Genomic DNA, 18,888 nt, shown 5'->3' with positions numbered 1-18,888 from the left:
TTCTCTTCCTGTGTGCTGTGCTGCGCTTAGTCGCTCAGTCACATCTGACTCTTTTTGACCTCTTGGACTGTGGCCCGCCAGGCTCCTCTGTCCATGGGATTCTCCAGGCAGGAGTACTGGAGTGGGTTGCCATGCCCTCCTGCAGGGGATCTTCCCAACTTGAGGACTGAACCCAGGTCTCCCGCATTGCAGGTAGATACTTTGCCATCGGAGCCTCCAGGGAAGCCCAGGAATACTGGAGTGGGAAGTCTATCCCTTCTCCAGGGGATCTTCCCAACCCAGGGGTCGCCTGCATTCCAGGTGAATTCTTGACCAGCAGAGCCACGTGGGAAGACCTTCTCTTCTTCCTAAGTATCCCTGAAAGTTCTATAGATCACTTAGGCCGTAGCGCATGAAGTTCCTTTTTTCGCAAGTGAACCTTGTTTACTCTGATCCTTTGTTTCCTCTTCATCTTATGTTTTAAAACTACCCTGAAATCATTTCCTGTTTGAATCATTGCTTTCCCAGATAGAAAATAATTCATCAGTCTTTCCCTTGTTGTACGTCGTTGCTCTGCATAAGTCATAGATCTTTTCCTCCTCGAAGCTGCGGCTCTGCCTTTGGTCCATGTTTCAGCCCCAGCGGCTGGCAGGCTTGGTGTGTGCTCACCGAGGGCTCGGGGGATGCAGATGATCCCTCTGACCAGAGAATCTCTCGGAGATCACTTTTTCTGAAGTCTCTTGCTCTTCCTCCAGGTGGAGGAATTCTCTCCCTCCTCTGAACTCTTATATCTCTAACTCTGCTGTTCTTTTTGACAATGCCACGTTTCTTTTTAAAATTCTCTTTATTTATTTCTGGCTGCGCTGTTTTCGTTGCTGTGAGGGCTTTTCTCCAGCTGTGGTGGGTGGGGGCTGCTCATTCTCCAGCTGTGGCGCTCAGGTTTCTTGTGGCAGCGGATTCTCTTGGTGCAGAGCAGGGGCTCTGGGGCGCTCAGGCTTCAGTAGTTGTGGCCCACGGGCCCAGAGCACAGGCTTAGTAGTTTTGGTGCAGGGGTTTAAGTTGCTCCATGGCGTGTGGGATCTTCCCAAATCCGGGATCTAACCCACATCCTGTGTTGGCAGTCAGATTCTTTACCACGAAGCCACCGGGAAAGCCCCTACATTTATTTCTTAACATGTCCATCTCTTCTGCCACATTATGACTCTTTTGAGGACAGGGATTAAAAATTAGGCACTTCTTTCTTTCTAGCGACTGTCAAATATTATGCATTACATTTTTGGATGCATAAATGAGTAGCCAGTTGTTTAAACTTTAAAAAATTAGTATTTTTCTTAATATATATATATATTTGAAGTATAGTTGACTTACAATGTTTCAGGTGCACAACAAGGTGATTCAGTTCACATAGCATTCATGTATTTTAAGTGTAGTGGGTTGTCTGAAAAAAAGAAAATTTATGAATCTAACCATGAATTGATTTTCCATGCAAAGAGACCAATGCTGAAGCAAGAAGAATAGTTCTTAGAATGAACTCTTCCATTAGTAATTGTAGGACAAAGACAAAGACTTCTAGTTGTTTCTTTATCTCTAAACCAAGGTAGATCAGTTTAGATGAGTGGTTCTCAGATTTTATCCTGCATCAGTATCACCTGAAGAAACTTTGTGCTTGAGAGTGTTGCATTTCTATCAGGTCTGCAGATATTGTTGATGCTTCTGGTGCAAGAACTGCATGTGAATTGTTGACTTGGTCTTTCTAAGGTATTTTTCAATCTTCAATATGATTTGCTGATATATTAATGTCATTATGCACAACCAGTGCGAAGTTACAGTAGGTTAAATATTTTCTGATGTCTCTGGAAAAGGCCTTTGCTTTCCAGCAATTTCTAATCTACTTTAGATTCATTTGAGTGATTCAAATTTAGGTGACTCAAGTCACCTAAATCACTCTAGTTGTTTTCTATTGTTTATGCCGTTCATTAAAGAACATACTTTGTCATTATCGTGTCTGTCACATTCCCTTACCTATAACCAAATCCTGCCAGTAAATTAAGGCTTTTCCTCCTTTTTCATTCCCCGTTCTCAGTAAAGATAGAGCTTATATCTCACTGTCTATCTTTGAAGCCCAATTTTATTCCATTCTTTTTGTCTGCTGTAGGTAACAAAAATGGTTTATGAATCAATCACATTTTTATATAGTTTTAGGCTTTTGTAATTGTACATAGAGTTCCAAGGATTTCTTTCTCATCAGTTTTGTAATTTCTAAAATTCTGTGCCTCAGATAACCCATTTTTTATTGATTGCCAGACACCCAGAGGGGTTATGAGTGTTCTTCAAAAATAATGTTGATTTTATTATATAGAAAAGGATGTCCATTTTCCTTCTTTTTGACTGAGATTTCAGGTTTCAGTTCTTGTTAACTTCAGACCTCTGAATATTCTAGATAACAGCTTTTTGTCTTAAAATTTTATCAAGAAAGATTCTTAAGGTATGACTGTGTCTTTCCCTGATGTATGACACAATTTTTATTAACTATGTCACTGAGTATTTTAGTTGATACTCTGCAAATAACTAATTGAATGTGTGTGCACACTTGTGTGTGTGCACCTATTTTTCAGCAGTGCTGAGATATCTAGCTTTATTGTGGTGCTAGGATTTCTTCTAACATTTTCCACTAATATCTTAAATTATATAATAGCTAGGTATATCTATACTCTTTAATCTTTGGAGTCAAAGATATCACTGTTGTTGCCCATTTAAATGTAAAATAAAATGGGAAAAAATTCATGGAGTTATTTATCCCTGCATTGAACTAAGTACACAGATTAGTTACACTAATTGTATAAAAATCTCTCTCTACCCTGATCTGAACCTATTTTTTCAAGAGGAAATGGTACCTTTGAAATTACTTAATTCTTAAGCCAATATGATGAAAATAAAGAGTTCTCTTTTTACATGTGGTCTTAACAAAATGATTACTTATTAATATGTTTGCGTCTGTGATGTGAGGGCTCAAATTTAGCATCCAGTTGAACTTTGCCTTGATGTAGACTGATCTGTTACACTACCTGTGGAATGGCATTTAATTACTTGGTTCATTAAAGCTTGCTTTTCCCTTTCATGTAAGTGCATAACATCAACAGATTTTGTATGTTAATTTTGTATAGTTTTTTTAATGTGATAGTGCACATAGGTTGCTCTGCTCATTTTATTTAATTGGGTTCCATGAGTATAGATGAGAGTTCTTGAGAGTCAGTGAAGTTTGGTGAGAAACAGACGTTCTGTGTTAGTTTGAAAGCATTTTTTTTTCAGATATAGTTGTGCAACTGAAGTGATCTGCTATGTGTGAGATTGGACTGTTGGTGCTAAAATTTAAAAGGTTCTGCCTGTGGATTGTAAGAAGACAAATGGCACATCTCTAGAAGCAAGGAAAAATAGTACTGTAATTCAGTGTCATGTTGATAGAAATAGCAACCTTAACCAGTCATCTTTTATTTTTGGCTCCGACAACTAACCATAAAATATAACCCAGATGGTGGAGCTATGATAGTAAAGATACAGAGATGACATTTTGCTGATGAATTTGCTGCCCTTTGCTTCTCCACTTTCATTTTATACTAAATCTTCTATGATGTAAGTTGCTTGCTTATGTATTTAAGGACAGACCCATAGGATTAAAAATGTGATGAATGGCATTTTTAGATCATGGATTATTTCATTTAACTTTGTTTAATTTCCCTCATCGCTTTTTTGACTTTTTCTCTTTTGCTAAATTCTTACTCTAACATAAATTAGGCTGTGCCATGAACAAATGGGTCCTATTTCAATTTATTTCTGAATACATATTTAAAGACATATTATAGTATTATGCCAAGTCTGTCTGCTTATCTTGGAACCGGGGATTCTAAAGAATGAAGGGAGTTGGACACATTATACTGTGGTTTCTAGTCTCAGTCGGCTTTACCATAGTAGACCCCAAATTGAGATGAAAAGGGTTTTAGGTAAAGGTAGCTTAGTGATGTTGGTGTAGTATTCTTCAAAACGTTTTTTTTAAATTTTTGCGTTAGAGATTGGGAATGGGTAAGGTAGTGGGTGTGTCGCTGTGGTTTAGAGTTTAGAGTTACCTCATGGTTTGCAGCATCCATGTCACTTGAAGTTTACCTGTCACCTGGTTTCTCAAAGGCTGGGGTCTTAAAACAGTGCCTGTATTGAATCAGTCCCTGGAGCATGACAAGAAAGGGAGGAAAGGGTGAATATTTATGGAGAATCTCCTAAATACATATAATCTCTTTGAATCCTCACAGTGACCCCATGAGGTCAGCACAGGATTTGAGTTGAGGTCTGTGACTCTGAGTTCAGGCTCTGCCCGACACTAGTGTGCCCTTATCTCTGTGGTGTGTGTGTTTTCATTATCATAAGAGACATATCAAAACCTTATTGAGAAAGCAATATATGCCTTCCTCCTCCCCAAATGCATGTTAATAATATAGAGAACATGCATCTAACACAAAAATTCCCCTTGCATTTATTTTGTAAATATTATTTATTCTTGATTCAAGTTTTAAGTTTATCTATTTTCAGAGATGGAGTTTGTCTGGATCATGCGTTTTTTTATGTGTATGAATCTACATCAGTATCATTCCAATTAAAAAGACCAGTGACAGTTTCTTACAAGTATACATTTAAGGAATGATAATTAATTGAAATAACTAATGGACTATTATTATGAGCTTAAACATTCTGGCTTGAGCTCTAAAAATTAGGTCCTTTACTTAGATCTTTGAGATACTTCTGGTGATTACGTTAGCGATAAGCCAACTCCTTGGGCTAATTTGAAGCATAGGAATGTACTTTGCTTGCATATTCATTTTAGTGTGGAGACTTCTCAGACAGCCTTTGGTCTTTTATTTTATAGAGTCTTCTGTGGAGTGAAATCTTTTAGGTTTTATTTTGTCTTTTTGATCTGTGGTCCTGGAGTTTTACTATTGCTTGGACACTGGCATGTGCTTTGATGGATGTCCTGTTCTTTATCAGGCAAATACAATACCACCCTGGAAAGGGTTGCATTTGGATGGATGTTGTAGTTTTTTTGGCGCAAGTGCAGTCTTATTATACCTACTGTTGTCTTCCATGTTAGATAATGTTACAGTTCCTCTCATCACTTAGGCAATTTAAATCCCAGGGGTTTTTGGTAAGATTGATGTTTTATTCAAGAATACTTGGCTACACTATACACAGAATTTGCATTCAAAAATATACTTAAGTCACTATTGTTATAATTGTGGGTGGTTAGATAGGGTTATATGCATGCACGTTTACATGGGTGAGTGTGAGTGTGTGTGTGTGTGTGTGTGTGTGTGAGAGTGTGTCTTTTGCATGTTTGACCTTGTAACTATACAAAAGCCCTGCATGTATTCAGGTAATAGTGTAGGTTTTAGGATCTCTGGAACCCTCATTACTCTCTTTAGAAAACAAATTCCTAATGTTCAGTCTTGACAAGACTGAGAAACAGGTCGTGTTTCATCTCAGGACATCTTAAGGAAAATAACTGACTGATTTTGTTTTTGTATACCTTTAAGTCATGAAGGTGCTAAGGATAGCTAAAATATGAAATGTGAAAGGGTTTTAGATGAAGAATCAATTGCAAAAGAATTGAACGTGACTTAGCGACTAAACAACATATGTCTAAGTGCCTTCCGTATTCAGTAGGCATTATTGTTGCTGCTGCTGCTAAGTCGCTTCAGTCATGTCCGACTCTGTGCCCACCAGGCTCCCCCGTGCCTGGGATTCTCCAAGCAAGAACACTGGAGTGGGTTGCCATTTCTTTCTCTAATGCATGAAAGTAAAAAGTGAAAGTGAAGCCGCTCAGTCGTGTCCAACTCTTGGAGACCCCATGGACTGCAGCCTACCAGGCTCCTCCGTCCATGGGATTTTCCAGGCAAGAGGACTGGAGTGGGGTGCCATTGCCTTCTCCAGGTATTATTGTTAGAATCCTCTAATTACTCTCTCAAGCAGCTTTAAAGCCAGAGAATATACCAATATATCTTGTGCTTAGATATTTTATCTAGGTACCTTTTGCAGTTGCAGGTATTATCTTTTTCAGGCATTATATAAACAAGTAAGCAACCAATGTCAATGACTGTTAAGAATGCATTTGTTTCAGAAAGCCTCCAGGCCTTTACTAAAGACATTGTCACATGTTAGACTCTTAGAAACCAACTATTACATGACTCAGTAGGCATGCCAGCCTGGCCTGCAGGGGTCTAACAGGGTGAAGCTCCCATTCTATGATACTTTCAACAGAATTTTGTTTGGAGAGTAGAAGCCCAGCCTAACAGTACCTGTGGATAGAGCTGTTGTGGGTTACAGTGACTCCCCATTGTACGCTGGACTTCTGTTATCACCTGCCAGTTACGTGCATGTTACTTTTTAAGTATGAACAGAAATGGAATATTTTTACATTTGAAAAGAAACTGGATTCTATATTTTGAAGTTTCCACATAGTTATTTGGTTTATTCAGTATAAGATCTTCTGGGGCCTGTAAGCAGAAATTTATTCCTCACCGCATTATTTAACTATTCAAGGGAAGTAATTATGTTTTCATGGTTTCTAAATTAGCTTGGGAAAATTATCTGGAACTTTCTCAAGGGAGAATCATTTTGTTATGTCAACAAAATTTTATGAGTTAGGTAAAACTGAATTAAATACCTTACCCCCATAATTCCCCTGAAGGCAAAACTTATTAACTAGAATAATCTAATACATGGTTGCTTTCTGTAACATGTTAGAACTCTTTCCAGGTCCCAGTTTTCAGCAGGATTCTTGTGTTTCACTGATGCTGTGGGGAATAACCAAGTCACTGCCCTCAATGAGCTTATATTTTAGTAATGAAGATAAACCTTGAAAATTTATTTAGACAATTAATTATGTTATAATAATCATGCTCTGTTGTAGCTCTACACTTGGGATGTGTGTGTGCTCAGTCACTTCAGTTGTGTCCATCTCTTTGCGACCCTATGGACTGTAGCCCACCAGACTCATCTGTCCGTGGGATTCTCTAGGCAAGGATACTGGAGTGGGTTGCCATGCCCTCCTCCAGGGGATCTCCCAGACCCAGGGATCAAACCCACGTCCTGTGCATCTCCCACATTGCCGATGTGTTCTTTACCCACTGAGCCACCTTGGAATCCTGCACTGACGAATACGTCTTTGCAAACAGTCTCTAAAAAGGCAGATACTAATACCCTGCAGCTTAGAATCAGGTTAATGGGTAGGAAACACCGTTGTCCCTTTGAATTCTCTCCTTTCAACCATGACATCATCCTCCTGAGTGAAGTCACTTTCTTCTATCCATCCTGAACTTTAATACTGGTGTCAGACTTACTTTCTTCACTTCCAGGGCCCACCGTTGTCCTGATGGCTTCTGGATCATTGAGGGAAGCCCCTTGGTATAGTTCCTTCATCTCTTCATCTATAAAAATCACCTTCCATATTTTACCCATCTGTAAAAATCACTTAACCTTGTTTTAATTTGCTGCTTGTTAAACACATCTTGTAATATCTCAGAAGTCATGTAAGCATCTCACTTTCTGACCATAATATAAATTCATTTCTTTCTACTTGATTAATTTTACCAAGGTCATCCATCAGCCTCATGGGGAGTGACTTGTCCATCAAACCCTCTGTCTTTTGCTAATTCATCACCTTGCTTACTATATCAAAATTTGATTTTATTTATAATCTTTTTGTCACATTTTCTATTTCCATAAACTCCTGGATTCCTTTTTTTTTTCTGTCTACTTTTTATGGGCTTAGGATCAAGCAAATTCTATTTTCAATAGAACCATGATAGAACCATGGTGTTTTCATGCTCCATGGTAGATCAAGATGAGTAGAAATTCTCAGTCACCAACTTCAAATGGGCCCACAGTACTCCTGGAGATCCTATCACATTTTTTGTTTTGATTCACTTTCTCCTCTCCTCTCCATTCTGCTCCATTTGATTCTCTCAAAAATCTCCAACCATTTCTCCTACCCTCCTACTCTCCTGCCCATCCCTTGTAGCTGAGAAAACCGAGGCCATGCAATAGAAACTCCCCTATCTACCAGTTCTACAGATTTACTTGTATTGTTTTTCATCCCTCCTTCTTTCCTCATGTTATAAATAGAGTGCCTCCGGTGACCTGGAATTTGTATCCTGTGCTATCCTATCTCATACTAAGAGTTATCATTTTCTCTCATGTATGCTCAGACTTACCCCATCAAGTTGAATTATCCTCATCAACTTCTAAATAGCTAAGTGTTTTCTGTCCTAAAAATGATAATAAAAAGTTGAAGACTTCCCTTGACCCCACATCTTCTTCCATCCTTGGTTAGATTTCTCCAGCAATTTAGGGAAACTACCTGTAAGAGAATTTTAGACATCTCCACATCCCTGCTCTGTTCATCATTGTCCAATAGGTTTCCCTTGTCCCATATCTGTTACTTCATACAGATGGTTCTTTCTTTGATCACTCTTAATCTCAACATTACCTGTAAGAAGTGGTTTTGTTCCAGTTTCATTGAGATATAATTGACATGTAACATTATGTAAGTTTAAGAGGTACAGTGTTTTGACTTGATACAAGGATGCATTGCAGAGTGATTACCACTACAGTATTAGCAAACACTAGCATGTCACATAATTTCCATTTCTTCTTTGTGGTGGGAATGTTTAAGATAAACTCTCTTAGCAACTTTCAAATATGTGCTACAGCAGCATTAAGTATAACCACCATGCTATACCTTACCTGCCTCCTGTGTGCAGGTCAAGAAGCAACAATTAGAACCAGACATGGAACAATGGACTGGTTCAAAATTGGGAAAGGAGTACGCCAAGGCTGCATATTGTTACCCTGCTTATTTAACTTATATGAAGAGTACATTATGCGAAATGCCAGGCTGGATGAAGCACAAGCTAGAATCAAGACTGCTGGGGGAGATATCAATAACCCCAGATATGCAGATGACACCACCCTTATGGCAGAAAGCAAAGAGGAGCTAAAGATCCTCTTGATGAAAGTGAAAGAAGAGAGTGAAAAAACTGGCTTAAAGCTCAACATTCAGAAAACTAAGATCATGGCATCTGGTCCTATCACTTCATGGCAAATAGATGGGGAAACAGTGGAAACAGTGGCTGACTTTATTTTCTTGGGCTCCAAAATCACTGCAGATGGTGACTGCAACCATGAAATTAAAAGTTGCTTGTTCCTTGGAAGAAAAGCTATGACCAACTTAAATAGCATATTAATAAGCAGTGACATTACTTGGCCAACAAATGTCCATATAGTCAAGGCTATGGCTTTTCCAGTAGTCATGTATGGATGTGAGAGTTGGACCATAAAGAAGATTGAGCACCAAAGAATTGATGTTTTTGAACTATGGTGTTGGAGAAGACTCTTGAGAGTCCCTTGGACTGCAAGCAGATCAAGCCAGTCAGTCCTGAATGAAATCAACCCTGAATATTCATTGGAAGGATTAATGCTTACGCTGAAACTCCAATACTTTGGCCACCTGAAGGGAAGAGCCGGCTCATTAGACAAGACCCTGATGTTGGGAACCATTGAAGGCAGTAGTAGAAGGGGATGACAGAGGATGAGATGGTTGTATGACATGATCGACTGCATGCACAATGGTTTGAGCAAGCTCCGGGAGATGGTGAAGGACAGGGAAGCCTGGTGTGCTGCAGTCCATGGGGTTGCAAAGAGTCAGACATGACTGAGCAACTGAACAACAACCGTTCTATACATTAGATCCGCAGAGTTTATTCATCTTGTAAGTGAATATTTGTGTTCTCTGGTGAGACATCATTTATATGTGGAATCTTGAAAAAAGAAAGAAACAGAGACTCGAATAGTGGACATCAGAGTCCTGTGTTTGGGTGAAGTGGGAACATGTTGGTCATAGTGTACAAGCTTCTAGTTGTAAAATATACATGAAGGTATTTTTAATCTCTGTCTTAGTGTTTGATTAGCATTTGGTCCTGACATCTCCCCTTCAAATATTGTCTTATTGGCTTTTGTGATACCATTTCCCTTTTATACTTTTACACATTTTATTTTTTCCCCTTCCCCAATTTCCTCTTTCATTTTTGCAGGCTTATCTTCCTTTGTCCTTTCAGGGTGAAATATATGGCAAAAATGGAGAAGGTAGCTTTGAATGGATCCTTGAGAGTCCAATGCTTAGGCTTCACATGAGAGAAAGAGAAGTCAATTATATTTAATGATGTTAACATACTTTTCATTCATATATTTCATACATTGTGTGTATGTATATGCTGTGTTTATCGCTCAGTTGTGTCTGACTCTTTGCGACCCCATGGACTGTAGTCTGCCAGAACCCCCGTCCATGGAATTCTCCTGGCAAGAGTACTGAAGTGGGTTGCCGTGCCCTTCTCCAGGTTACCTTCCCAACCCAGGGACCCAACCCAGGTCTCCCGCATTGCAGGCAGATCCTTTACTGTGAGAGCCACCGTCTGTGTGTAATTTGTTGCTGTTGTTTTTCAGCTAGCATTTGTGAATGTCTGCTAGGTGCCAGATACTGTGAATAAGCTTTGTGGACATAAAGTTGAGTCAAGCACAGCTTCTGACTTTGAGGTCTCACATTGTCATCAGAGATGTGGATGTATATGGTTTACTAGCATTGATACGGATAGACCTGAAGCCTTGGTCATGTTAACATTTTTTAAAATGACTGTTTTATTCATTATCCAAATTTGGACAGGGATGTGTATAAATCAACCTATTCTGTTTCTTCAGGTTTTGATTTTGGTACATTTATTCTTTGAAGGAAAGTGGATAATTTACTTTAAACTTTACTATACTACTAAACTAAACTATAATCAATGTTTAAAAATTCAAATCACAGAAAACATATTTGAGAAGGTTTATGGGAATACAATACTAGTTTAGTCTAAGGGTTTTTTTTTTCTCCCATACACATGGCAGGGAGTTCAGTTTTTTGAAAAGAGAGGAGAGAATGAGAAGAAATTTCATTTTAGTACACGTGTCCTTTACAGATGTTTTTTTCCTGCGTGGCAGCGGTGTCCCTTAACCTAGAACACTGACCCCGTGCCAGGATCTGTTGCTAAATGGTTCAGGTGTGTCAGCTCATTTAATCCTCCTTTAACCCTGAGGTGGATAGTCACAGTTTTGTTTAGAAGAAACAGAAACATAGGTTTAGATTGTATACCAGTTGAAGTTAGAGTAACTTTACATATATTTTTCCATAAGGTAAAGTTAATACTTAAAGAATATGAACTAAATGTGTATCCGACTTTGGAGCCTACACTTAAAAAAAAATTGGAGTATAACTGCTTTTCAGTATCGTGTTGGTTTCTGCTGTAAAATGAACTGACTCGGCTGTTTGCACACGTATATCCTCTCCTCTTACCTCCCCTCCCCCGTCCCCCCTCTCCAGGTCCTCACAGAGCACCAGGCTGAGCTCCCTGGGCTGTAAAGCAGCTTTCCTCTAGCTGTCTGTTTTATCCATGACAGTGTGTTAACCGGCTCCTTGCCCCGGTGCCCACGTGTCTGTTCCCTACATCTGCCTTTCTCTTCCTGTCACGTGGAGAGAAGCGGAATGTCCATCAGCAGATCAGTGGATAAAGATGTGCTACCTGTAGATAAGAGAATATTACTCAGCCATAAAAATAAATGAAATTGAGTCATTTATAGAGATGTGGATGGACCTGGAGTCTATCAAACAGGGTGAAGTAAGTCAGAAAGAAAGTGAAAGTGTTAGTCACTCAGTTATGTCCAACTCTTGCAATCCTATGGACTTTTGGCCCACCAGGCTCCTCTGACTATAGGATTCTAGAGGCAAGAATACTGGAGTGGGTTGCCATTCCCTTCTCCAGGAGATCTTCCCAACCCAGGGATCAAGCCTGGGTCTCCCGCATTGCAGGGAGATAGTTTACTGTCTGAGTCATCCTGGGAAGCCCAAGTCAGAAAGAGAATAGCAAAGATCATATATTAATGCATATATATGGAATCTAGAAAAATGGTACTGTTTAACACTGTGCTATATTGAAAGAAAGTTAAGTTCAAGTTAGGGTTAGATTTCTCGAATCCATAATACCTTGTCTTACATGGCATTTCGTATATAATTTAGTCATTATATATATGTATATGTATATATATATATATATAATTTAATCATTTCACATAAACCGTTCAATAGTCACAAGAAACTTTGATATGGACACGGCCAGCATTGCCCATCTGAGGCTGTGAAGACACAGTTAAATAAATGGCATGGGTTCCATGTGATAGCAGACCAACAGCTAGAGCCCAGGCTCCTTACTTGGAGTTCAGCTTCCCCTTACATGCGGTATTTCTTCTGCATCAATTGTTTGCCAAAGGATAACGTCATTCTTGTTCTTTCACCTTCTCCCCTCCTTTAATTTGACTTTACTTCACTTATTTAGTTAATAATCCAAGAATGTTGCTAGAGCAGCAGCATTTTCATTAGAATCCCTCTCAGTATTCCAGGTGATGGAATGGAGTGGGGACAGTGTGAACAGCGGAGGCCTTGCATCCTGTTCTCAGGCTGGGCTCCTGGGTGAGTTCACGTTGACACAGCGTTTGGCTTCCCTTGCTCCCTTCTCCTGGGACACCCTCGTTGGCTACTTGACACCAAGCATTAGCTCTGACCTGGACATTAGCCCAAGCAAGTTCTGCGTAATTAAGCTATTGAGATTGGTTTTCCCTGAGTGGACAGGAGAGCCTTACAAGGTAGGAGCTCTGCTGAAGTGATAAAGCTGATTAGATCCTTAGCAATAAAGGAATCTGATCTTAGAAATTTCCTCTTCGTCTCGTTAATGAGGCAGAGACAACACTTAGCGGGGGAAATGAGGTCACTGAAAAGAGAAACATTTTTTTTTTTTTTTTTACTAAAGAACTAATTCTTTCACTCCATTTTAAATCAAGGCCTAAATTTATTGTCCAGAATAAAGCCCAATTTAAATGAACAAATAAGACACTTTTCCTCTGGGATGTGGTAAACATGTTTAAACTTATCACCTACATGAAGCAAAGTAAGTAAAACAATTCAAGAAAGTAAAACTAAGATAAGCCTAGAATTGGAATAATTTAATTAACACTAATTATAACAAAACTGAAATAATGAACTGATTATTCAGCTGCATAGTCTATTCATAACACTGTATTTTTTTCCAAAAATAATTTTCTCATTTTTTCTGTCTGTGCCTTCTCTCCTTCCCTTTCCTTGAACTACCATTCAACCATTCAAGCAAATAAAGCTTGTTTTCCTGGGATACACTTATGCAAATGTTATTTATTAACAATGTTTATCATCTTACCTTTTCATTTATATAGTACTTTTACAGATGCTACTATTTAAACTTCATGGAACTTTATAATGAAAGCTGCATTATCTCCAAATGAGCTGCTAAGTCACTTCAGTCATGTCCAACTCTGTGTGATCCCATAGACGGCAGCCCACCAGGCTCCCCCGTCCCTGGGATTCTCCAGGCAAGAACACTGGAGTGGGGTGCCATTTCCTTCTCCAATGTGTGAAAGTGAAAAGTGAAAGTGAAGTTGCTCAGTCGTGTCCAACTCTTAGCAACCCCATGGACCGCAGCCTACCAGGCTCCTCCATCCAATGTATTTTCCAGGCAAAAATAATGAGACTTGGCTCTAAAAGGTTATGTGATTTGCTCAGTGATTTGTATACCGGAAAAGTGGGTGTCAAAAACAAAATTTCTCATCCCTAAGAATGTGACCTATACCACAGTTGCTTCAAATTATACTTATTTAAAGTTTCTGATTTTCTCTTCTGTTTCTTGCTAAGTCTTTGTTTCAATATTTAGAAAATGACATAATAGTTGTATCAAAACCTTCACAGGAAATGCAAATTGGATATACAGACACTGACACATGCACTCACATATATTTCTGTCTTTATAGCTTAGCCCTCCTTTCATCATGAAGCAATTGTCTTCCCACAGAAATCTCTTTTACTTCACAACTTCAGCTTATTCCAGGGAAATTAATAGCCATAAAGTGCAGACCTGAAATAGAAGAAAATTAGCATAGGAGCCAGTTCATGGTCGGAGTGACTGAAGAGGGGGTGGGTCATCATGCAGCCTGCCATGTCCCCGTCACTGGCTTAGGGGTGGTATGAAAATGGAAAGGGTGTCATGCTCATGATACTTCTATTTAGTCAGTCTAATACCTGATTAGTTTGCTATTTAAAATGACACTTTAAAAAGTTAACATATTAGACTTTTAATGGAAATTTAAAGCTTATTTAAAGGAATGTTCCACTGTGTTTGTGTCTCTAACTTGAGAAGAAATATAGTGAAGTTGATAGGTTAGGACCTGGAGGTTGACTTGGGTTCATTCTTGGCTCTAAGACTTGTCAATTGTTAGACTTCGGTGCAGCCACTAAACTTTTCTTTAAACTGAGGATAAAAGTAATATCTACCTGGTGTGATTCTAATTAAGAAATAATATTTGTGTGTGTGCAGAGAGAGAGGTAAGGAGAGAGGAGGGAGACAAAAGTAGATGTGAGCCTGAATGAACATGCTCTGTTAGAATAGTCTCTTGAGTATAGTAAGTGCTCAATAAAAATTCCCCTCCACTTCAGTAATACTAGCTGTGTCAAATATTACCAGAAGACTCCTAATGGCTAACTTTAGTTGATTCTTTTTTAGTTTTCCTTGAGCTCTCTCCTGCATTTCATGCTTTTTGCCGTGACCTGTGCTTGCATGCTGAGTCTCTTCAGTCTTGTCCGACTCTTTGTGACACTATTGACCATAGCCAGCCAGCCTCCCCTGTTCATGGGGTTCTCCAGGCAAGAATACTGGGGTGGGTTGCATGCCCTTCTCCTGGAAATATTACCTATTCAGGCATCAAACCCACATCTCTTAAGTCTCTTGCAGTGGCAGAAGGAATTCTTTCCCACTAGCGCCACCTGGGAAGCCTACATCTGTTTTATTCAGACTCTCAAATTTCTAGTTTATTGTTCTCTTTTTGCGCTGTTACTGCAAGCTTCCGTATTTTCACTTTCTCCCATAGAGGTCCTAAGTCTGTCCTAGAACCACAGCCTGACTGCAGAATTGGCAATATTCCCATGAGAAACGAGAATCCTGGGATCACATTGGAGAGACCCTGTACTTCAAAATTTGTGCCCCTTTAGATGCCGTTGTCTATGCAGATTTTTTAAAATTATAGTTATTATAATTTATTTGGCCTTTTCTAATCCTTTTGGTGGGAGTGTTGGCCTGCCTGAAACCTCCCGATCCTTCTCTTCCTTCCTCGACCATTAGGTCTGAACTGTCCTTTGCTGACCTTCTTCTGCTGGCTGTCGTCTTGCCTTCCATTTCAGTGGTTTATTCCTCTTTATCTTCCTATGCCATATTACTCACCTTTAACTTTCAAATCTATAGCTTACTCACTGCCGTGATGATGACTTTCAAATCTATAGCTTTATTCTAAACCTATTTCTTCACTCTGAGATATATCTATTTAGTTATCTCCTAAGCATTTACCCCATATGTATTTTAGGCTTAGTGAACCTATTATGTCTGAAATGTACTTAGTTATCTTCTTCCTCAAATCTGTACCTTTTTCTGTATCACGTGTTCTAGCTAGGGATCCTGATAATGTTGGGATATGGGGTAGGCTGCCCAATTATGCCTTAATGATATGCTGATTATTTTGAATTGAAGTTACTTAGCAATGGCCAATGCAAGAGGGGTACTCTGACTGTCCTTTCCATTTCCCTGAAAGCGGAAAGTAAGTCTCTCATGTGAAAGCTGTACCCACTGCCTCTGGGGGTAGAAAGACACCCTTAACACCAGAGGTCGAGAATTTGAAGCTGAAAAACCTGTGTGAACAGCATGTTACTTCTCTAATTTACTGCTCCGGGTCCAAACTCTGTTTAGGTTCTTCATTAACTGAGCACAAAGTTTCATTGCCGTCACTTCCCCGCAGATTTATTGTTTCTTTGTCTAGAAAGCATAAAAGCTCCCTGCTTCGGCCATTTCTTAGGTCCCATTTCTATGAGGTCTATCTGTACAGGATTAAAACTTGATCTTTTTCTCTTGGTAATCGGTCTTGTGCCAATTTTATTATTAGTCCAGACACAAGAGCTCAAGAAGGTTAGAGAGGGAAATTTCTTCCTTCCTGTCAATAGACAATATAGTGCAGTACTCCCTAGGGACCTAAGCCAGAAATCAGAATTGTCCTATTATTTCTCTACAACTAATGAATCAATATTTCCTATTTTTTAATATTTCCTTAGCATTATTTCTTTATCTTTCCTTTTTCATCTCATCTTTCTGTTTTCACTGCTACTAGAATCTTTTGGTTTCTAGTCTTTCCTTGGGGCCATTCTTCACCTTTGAAGCAAATATATTTCTAGTAGACCAATTTGATTGTATTTTATTCCTATTTTAAACATAAATTTCCAATGTGTTTACTAAAATAGTTTGCAAAATACTTCTATGATGACCCATGTATCTCCATAAATAAAGGAGCCCATCATAAAATAAAATATTTAAACTTGGCATGCTAAATCTATTTTCTCTTGAAAAGTAACAGCACATGTTATTAAGGTTAAGGGAAAGTCTATTAAGTAAGTTCTACTGTTGACTATAACAAAATTCTATAACATGAGCTTATATTTGAACACTGATTTTTAAAAATATATTTATTAAAATGTTTATTAATACATACATATATTTATTTTAAAATTGATTAACCATTTACAGGATATACTCCTAGTCTTCACTTCCTTGGTATTCAGAGTCTTCCATGCCTAATTCTCTGATTTCATCTCCTCTGTCTTGAGTTTTAGTGGCCATACAGATTACATTCATTTGGTTTCTATTTTATGTGGTTGCTTTTACCTGGCATAATATCTATCTAATGACCTCTTTTCTTTGAAAATTCAGCTACTGCATTTAAAAGCTTAGGTCAGTTGATGTCTTAGCTGGTTAGCATACTGCTTCAAGTTGATGCTCAGTGTATGTGAAATAAATTTAAAAAATGGAAAAAGTCAGTAAGGGAAAATTTAGGGATAATGGATTTTTTATATCTGCCTATATATTGCCCATTCAGGAAATCAGTGATATTTGCTTAAAAAATTTACTGAGAACTGCTGACCTCAATAATTTAATTGCTCTTCAAACAATATTTTGTTTTCCTGTACATGTTTTAAGAAATTACTCACATTATAAGACACCATTTTAATTTTTATAGGACAAAAATTAAATTTTAATTTTCTTAAGTGTGTTACAGCTATTCTTCCTTCACTGTGAAAATTCCTTAAAAACGATTGTTGTAAATGTTTTCTGTTTCTTCCTGACAGGTAATATTTGAAGCTGAAGTCTCAGGAGGGAGAAGTGGTTATATTGCTATTGATGACATCCAAGTCCTGAGTTATCCTTGTGGTAGGTTGTGATTAAGAATTGTATTTTTCTACCTCCTTTCAACACTTGTCTTATATTGGTAGTGACTGTTGATTGTTTATCACTTGGTCATTGCTGTCTCTTTTGTTGTTGTTATTCCTAGTTTTCTGTTCAGTCTAAAAAGATCACTGAGGTATTTCTAGAGTTTTTGAATCAAATGTTTTTCAGACTTGTGCACATGTTAAAAGATTCTTTTCATTGTTCAATTAATGTTCAAAAGAAAACCACATTCTCAAAATGGTATCACTCATGCTAAAATTCCATGATACCAAACCTAAATTTATACCTGATCTAATTTCAGTTTCAGCCTCTTCCAAAAACTTAATCTTAATTGCCTTGTCTTGATTTTATGGTCAAGCACCATAAAAAAATCTGTCCTGTGATCCTTCTCTATGCCCCAGAGGAAGAAGAGGTGATCTGAATCATAAAACTCTTGCTGTTCCTTTTCTTCTTCAAAGAAGAAAAATAAATAATGATTTCTTTTCTTTTTGTTAATAGCTCCCTTGTCCCACCCTTCTTGTAAAAACTTTCTGTTTGTATAACCCCTTGGATCTGGCTTCCAGTTGATAGATGGAATCTTCCCTCATTCATGAATCTCCTAACAAAGCTGATTAGATCTTCAATTTATTTAGTTGATGTTATTTTTGACAGAAGAAAATAAAAATCAAGGGACTCACTCCATCTTTTGACTTTATTAAATTGCCTACGAATGCCAAGAATAACAAATCAGAGTTCAGTGAAAAGAAGCTGTATTAACTTATGTGATCTAAGTTGAAACTTGCAGTGAAATGAAGAAAATGAATTAATTCATCTTATTCTTAATTTAGGACTAATTTTTTCATGTCACAGTAAATATCTGGCTAGTTCATAATAAACAACAAGACAACAGAAAGCATACAAAACAAGAAACTGAATTTATTTGCACATCATTTGGTATGTCCCAAACATAAGTTGGTTTTCAGATGGGGTAACTAAATTTGTGTTTACATCACATACCCTGAATGACATTTATTGCAAGCATTCAGTAGAGCCAGGCATAAAGCAGTTCATACTTCAGCTATATCTCCCAACAGCAGCATTTTTTAGGGCCCATGAATTCTAGGTGATTTGTTCCATAATCCTCCTGGTGGAAATTCTCTAATAATTTGTAAGCAGTGTGCACAAAGGCTGCCATGCCAGGACTCAATACTCCTGCTAACTGGTTGTCAGGACCTAATGTGCATCAGAATCGCCAGCAGCATGTGGCAGATCACAGGTTGCCAGGCCCCGCCTGGGTCTCATTGTTCTCAGGAGATACTGATGCTGCTGGTCTCTGTTCCCAAGACTGGAGCACTGTTCTAGCTTCTCTTCTAGTGCAAGCGTTCCTTTTGTGGAGCACCAACTGAGATGAGGCCCGAGGGGAAGATGAAGCAGGCAAGAGTCAAATGATTGTGGT

General features: G+C 38.4%; 1 protein-coding gene across 4 annotated transcripts in view; it reads left to right on the top strand.

Annotated features, from left to right (window-relative positions):
• PTPRK (protein tyrosine phosphatase receptor type K) overlaps positions 1–18,888 on the top strand; it is a 611,833-nt gene that overhangs the window by 292,421 nt on the left and 300,524 nt on the right. For all 4 annotated transcript variants that reach the window (XM_061130449.1, XM_061130448.1, XM_061130452.1 and 1 more), the window contains exon 4: positions 17,354–17,435. In XM_061130449.1, the coding sequence (XP_060986432.1) occupies positions 17,354–17,435 (82 nt within the window). The remainder of the gene's footprint in view (positions 1–17,353; positions 17,436–18,888) is intronic.

This window comes from Dama dama, chromosome 26 (assembly GCF_033118175.1).
Source record: "Dama dama isolate Ldn47 chromosome 26, ASM3311817v1, whole genome shotgun sequence".
In the NCBI taxonomy this organism is placed as follows: domain Eukaryota; kingdom Metazoa; phylum Chordata; class Mammalia; order Artiodactyla; family Cervidae; genus Dama; species Dama dama.
This window is presented reverse-complemented; position numbering and strand designations above follow the sequence as displayed.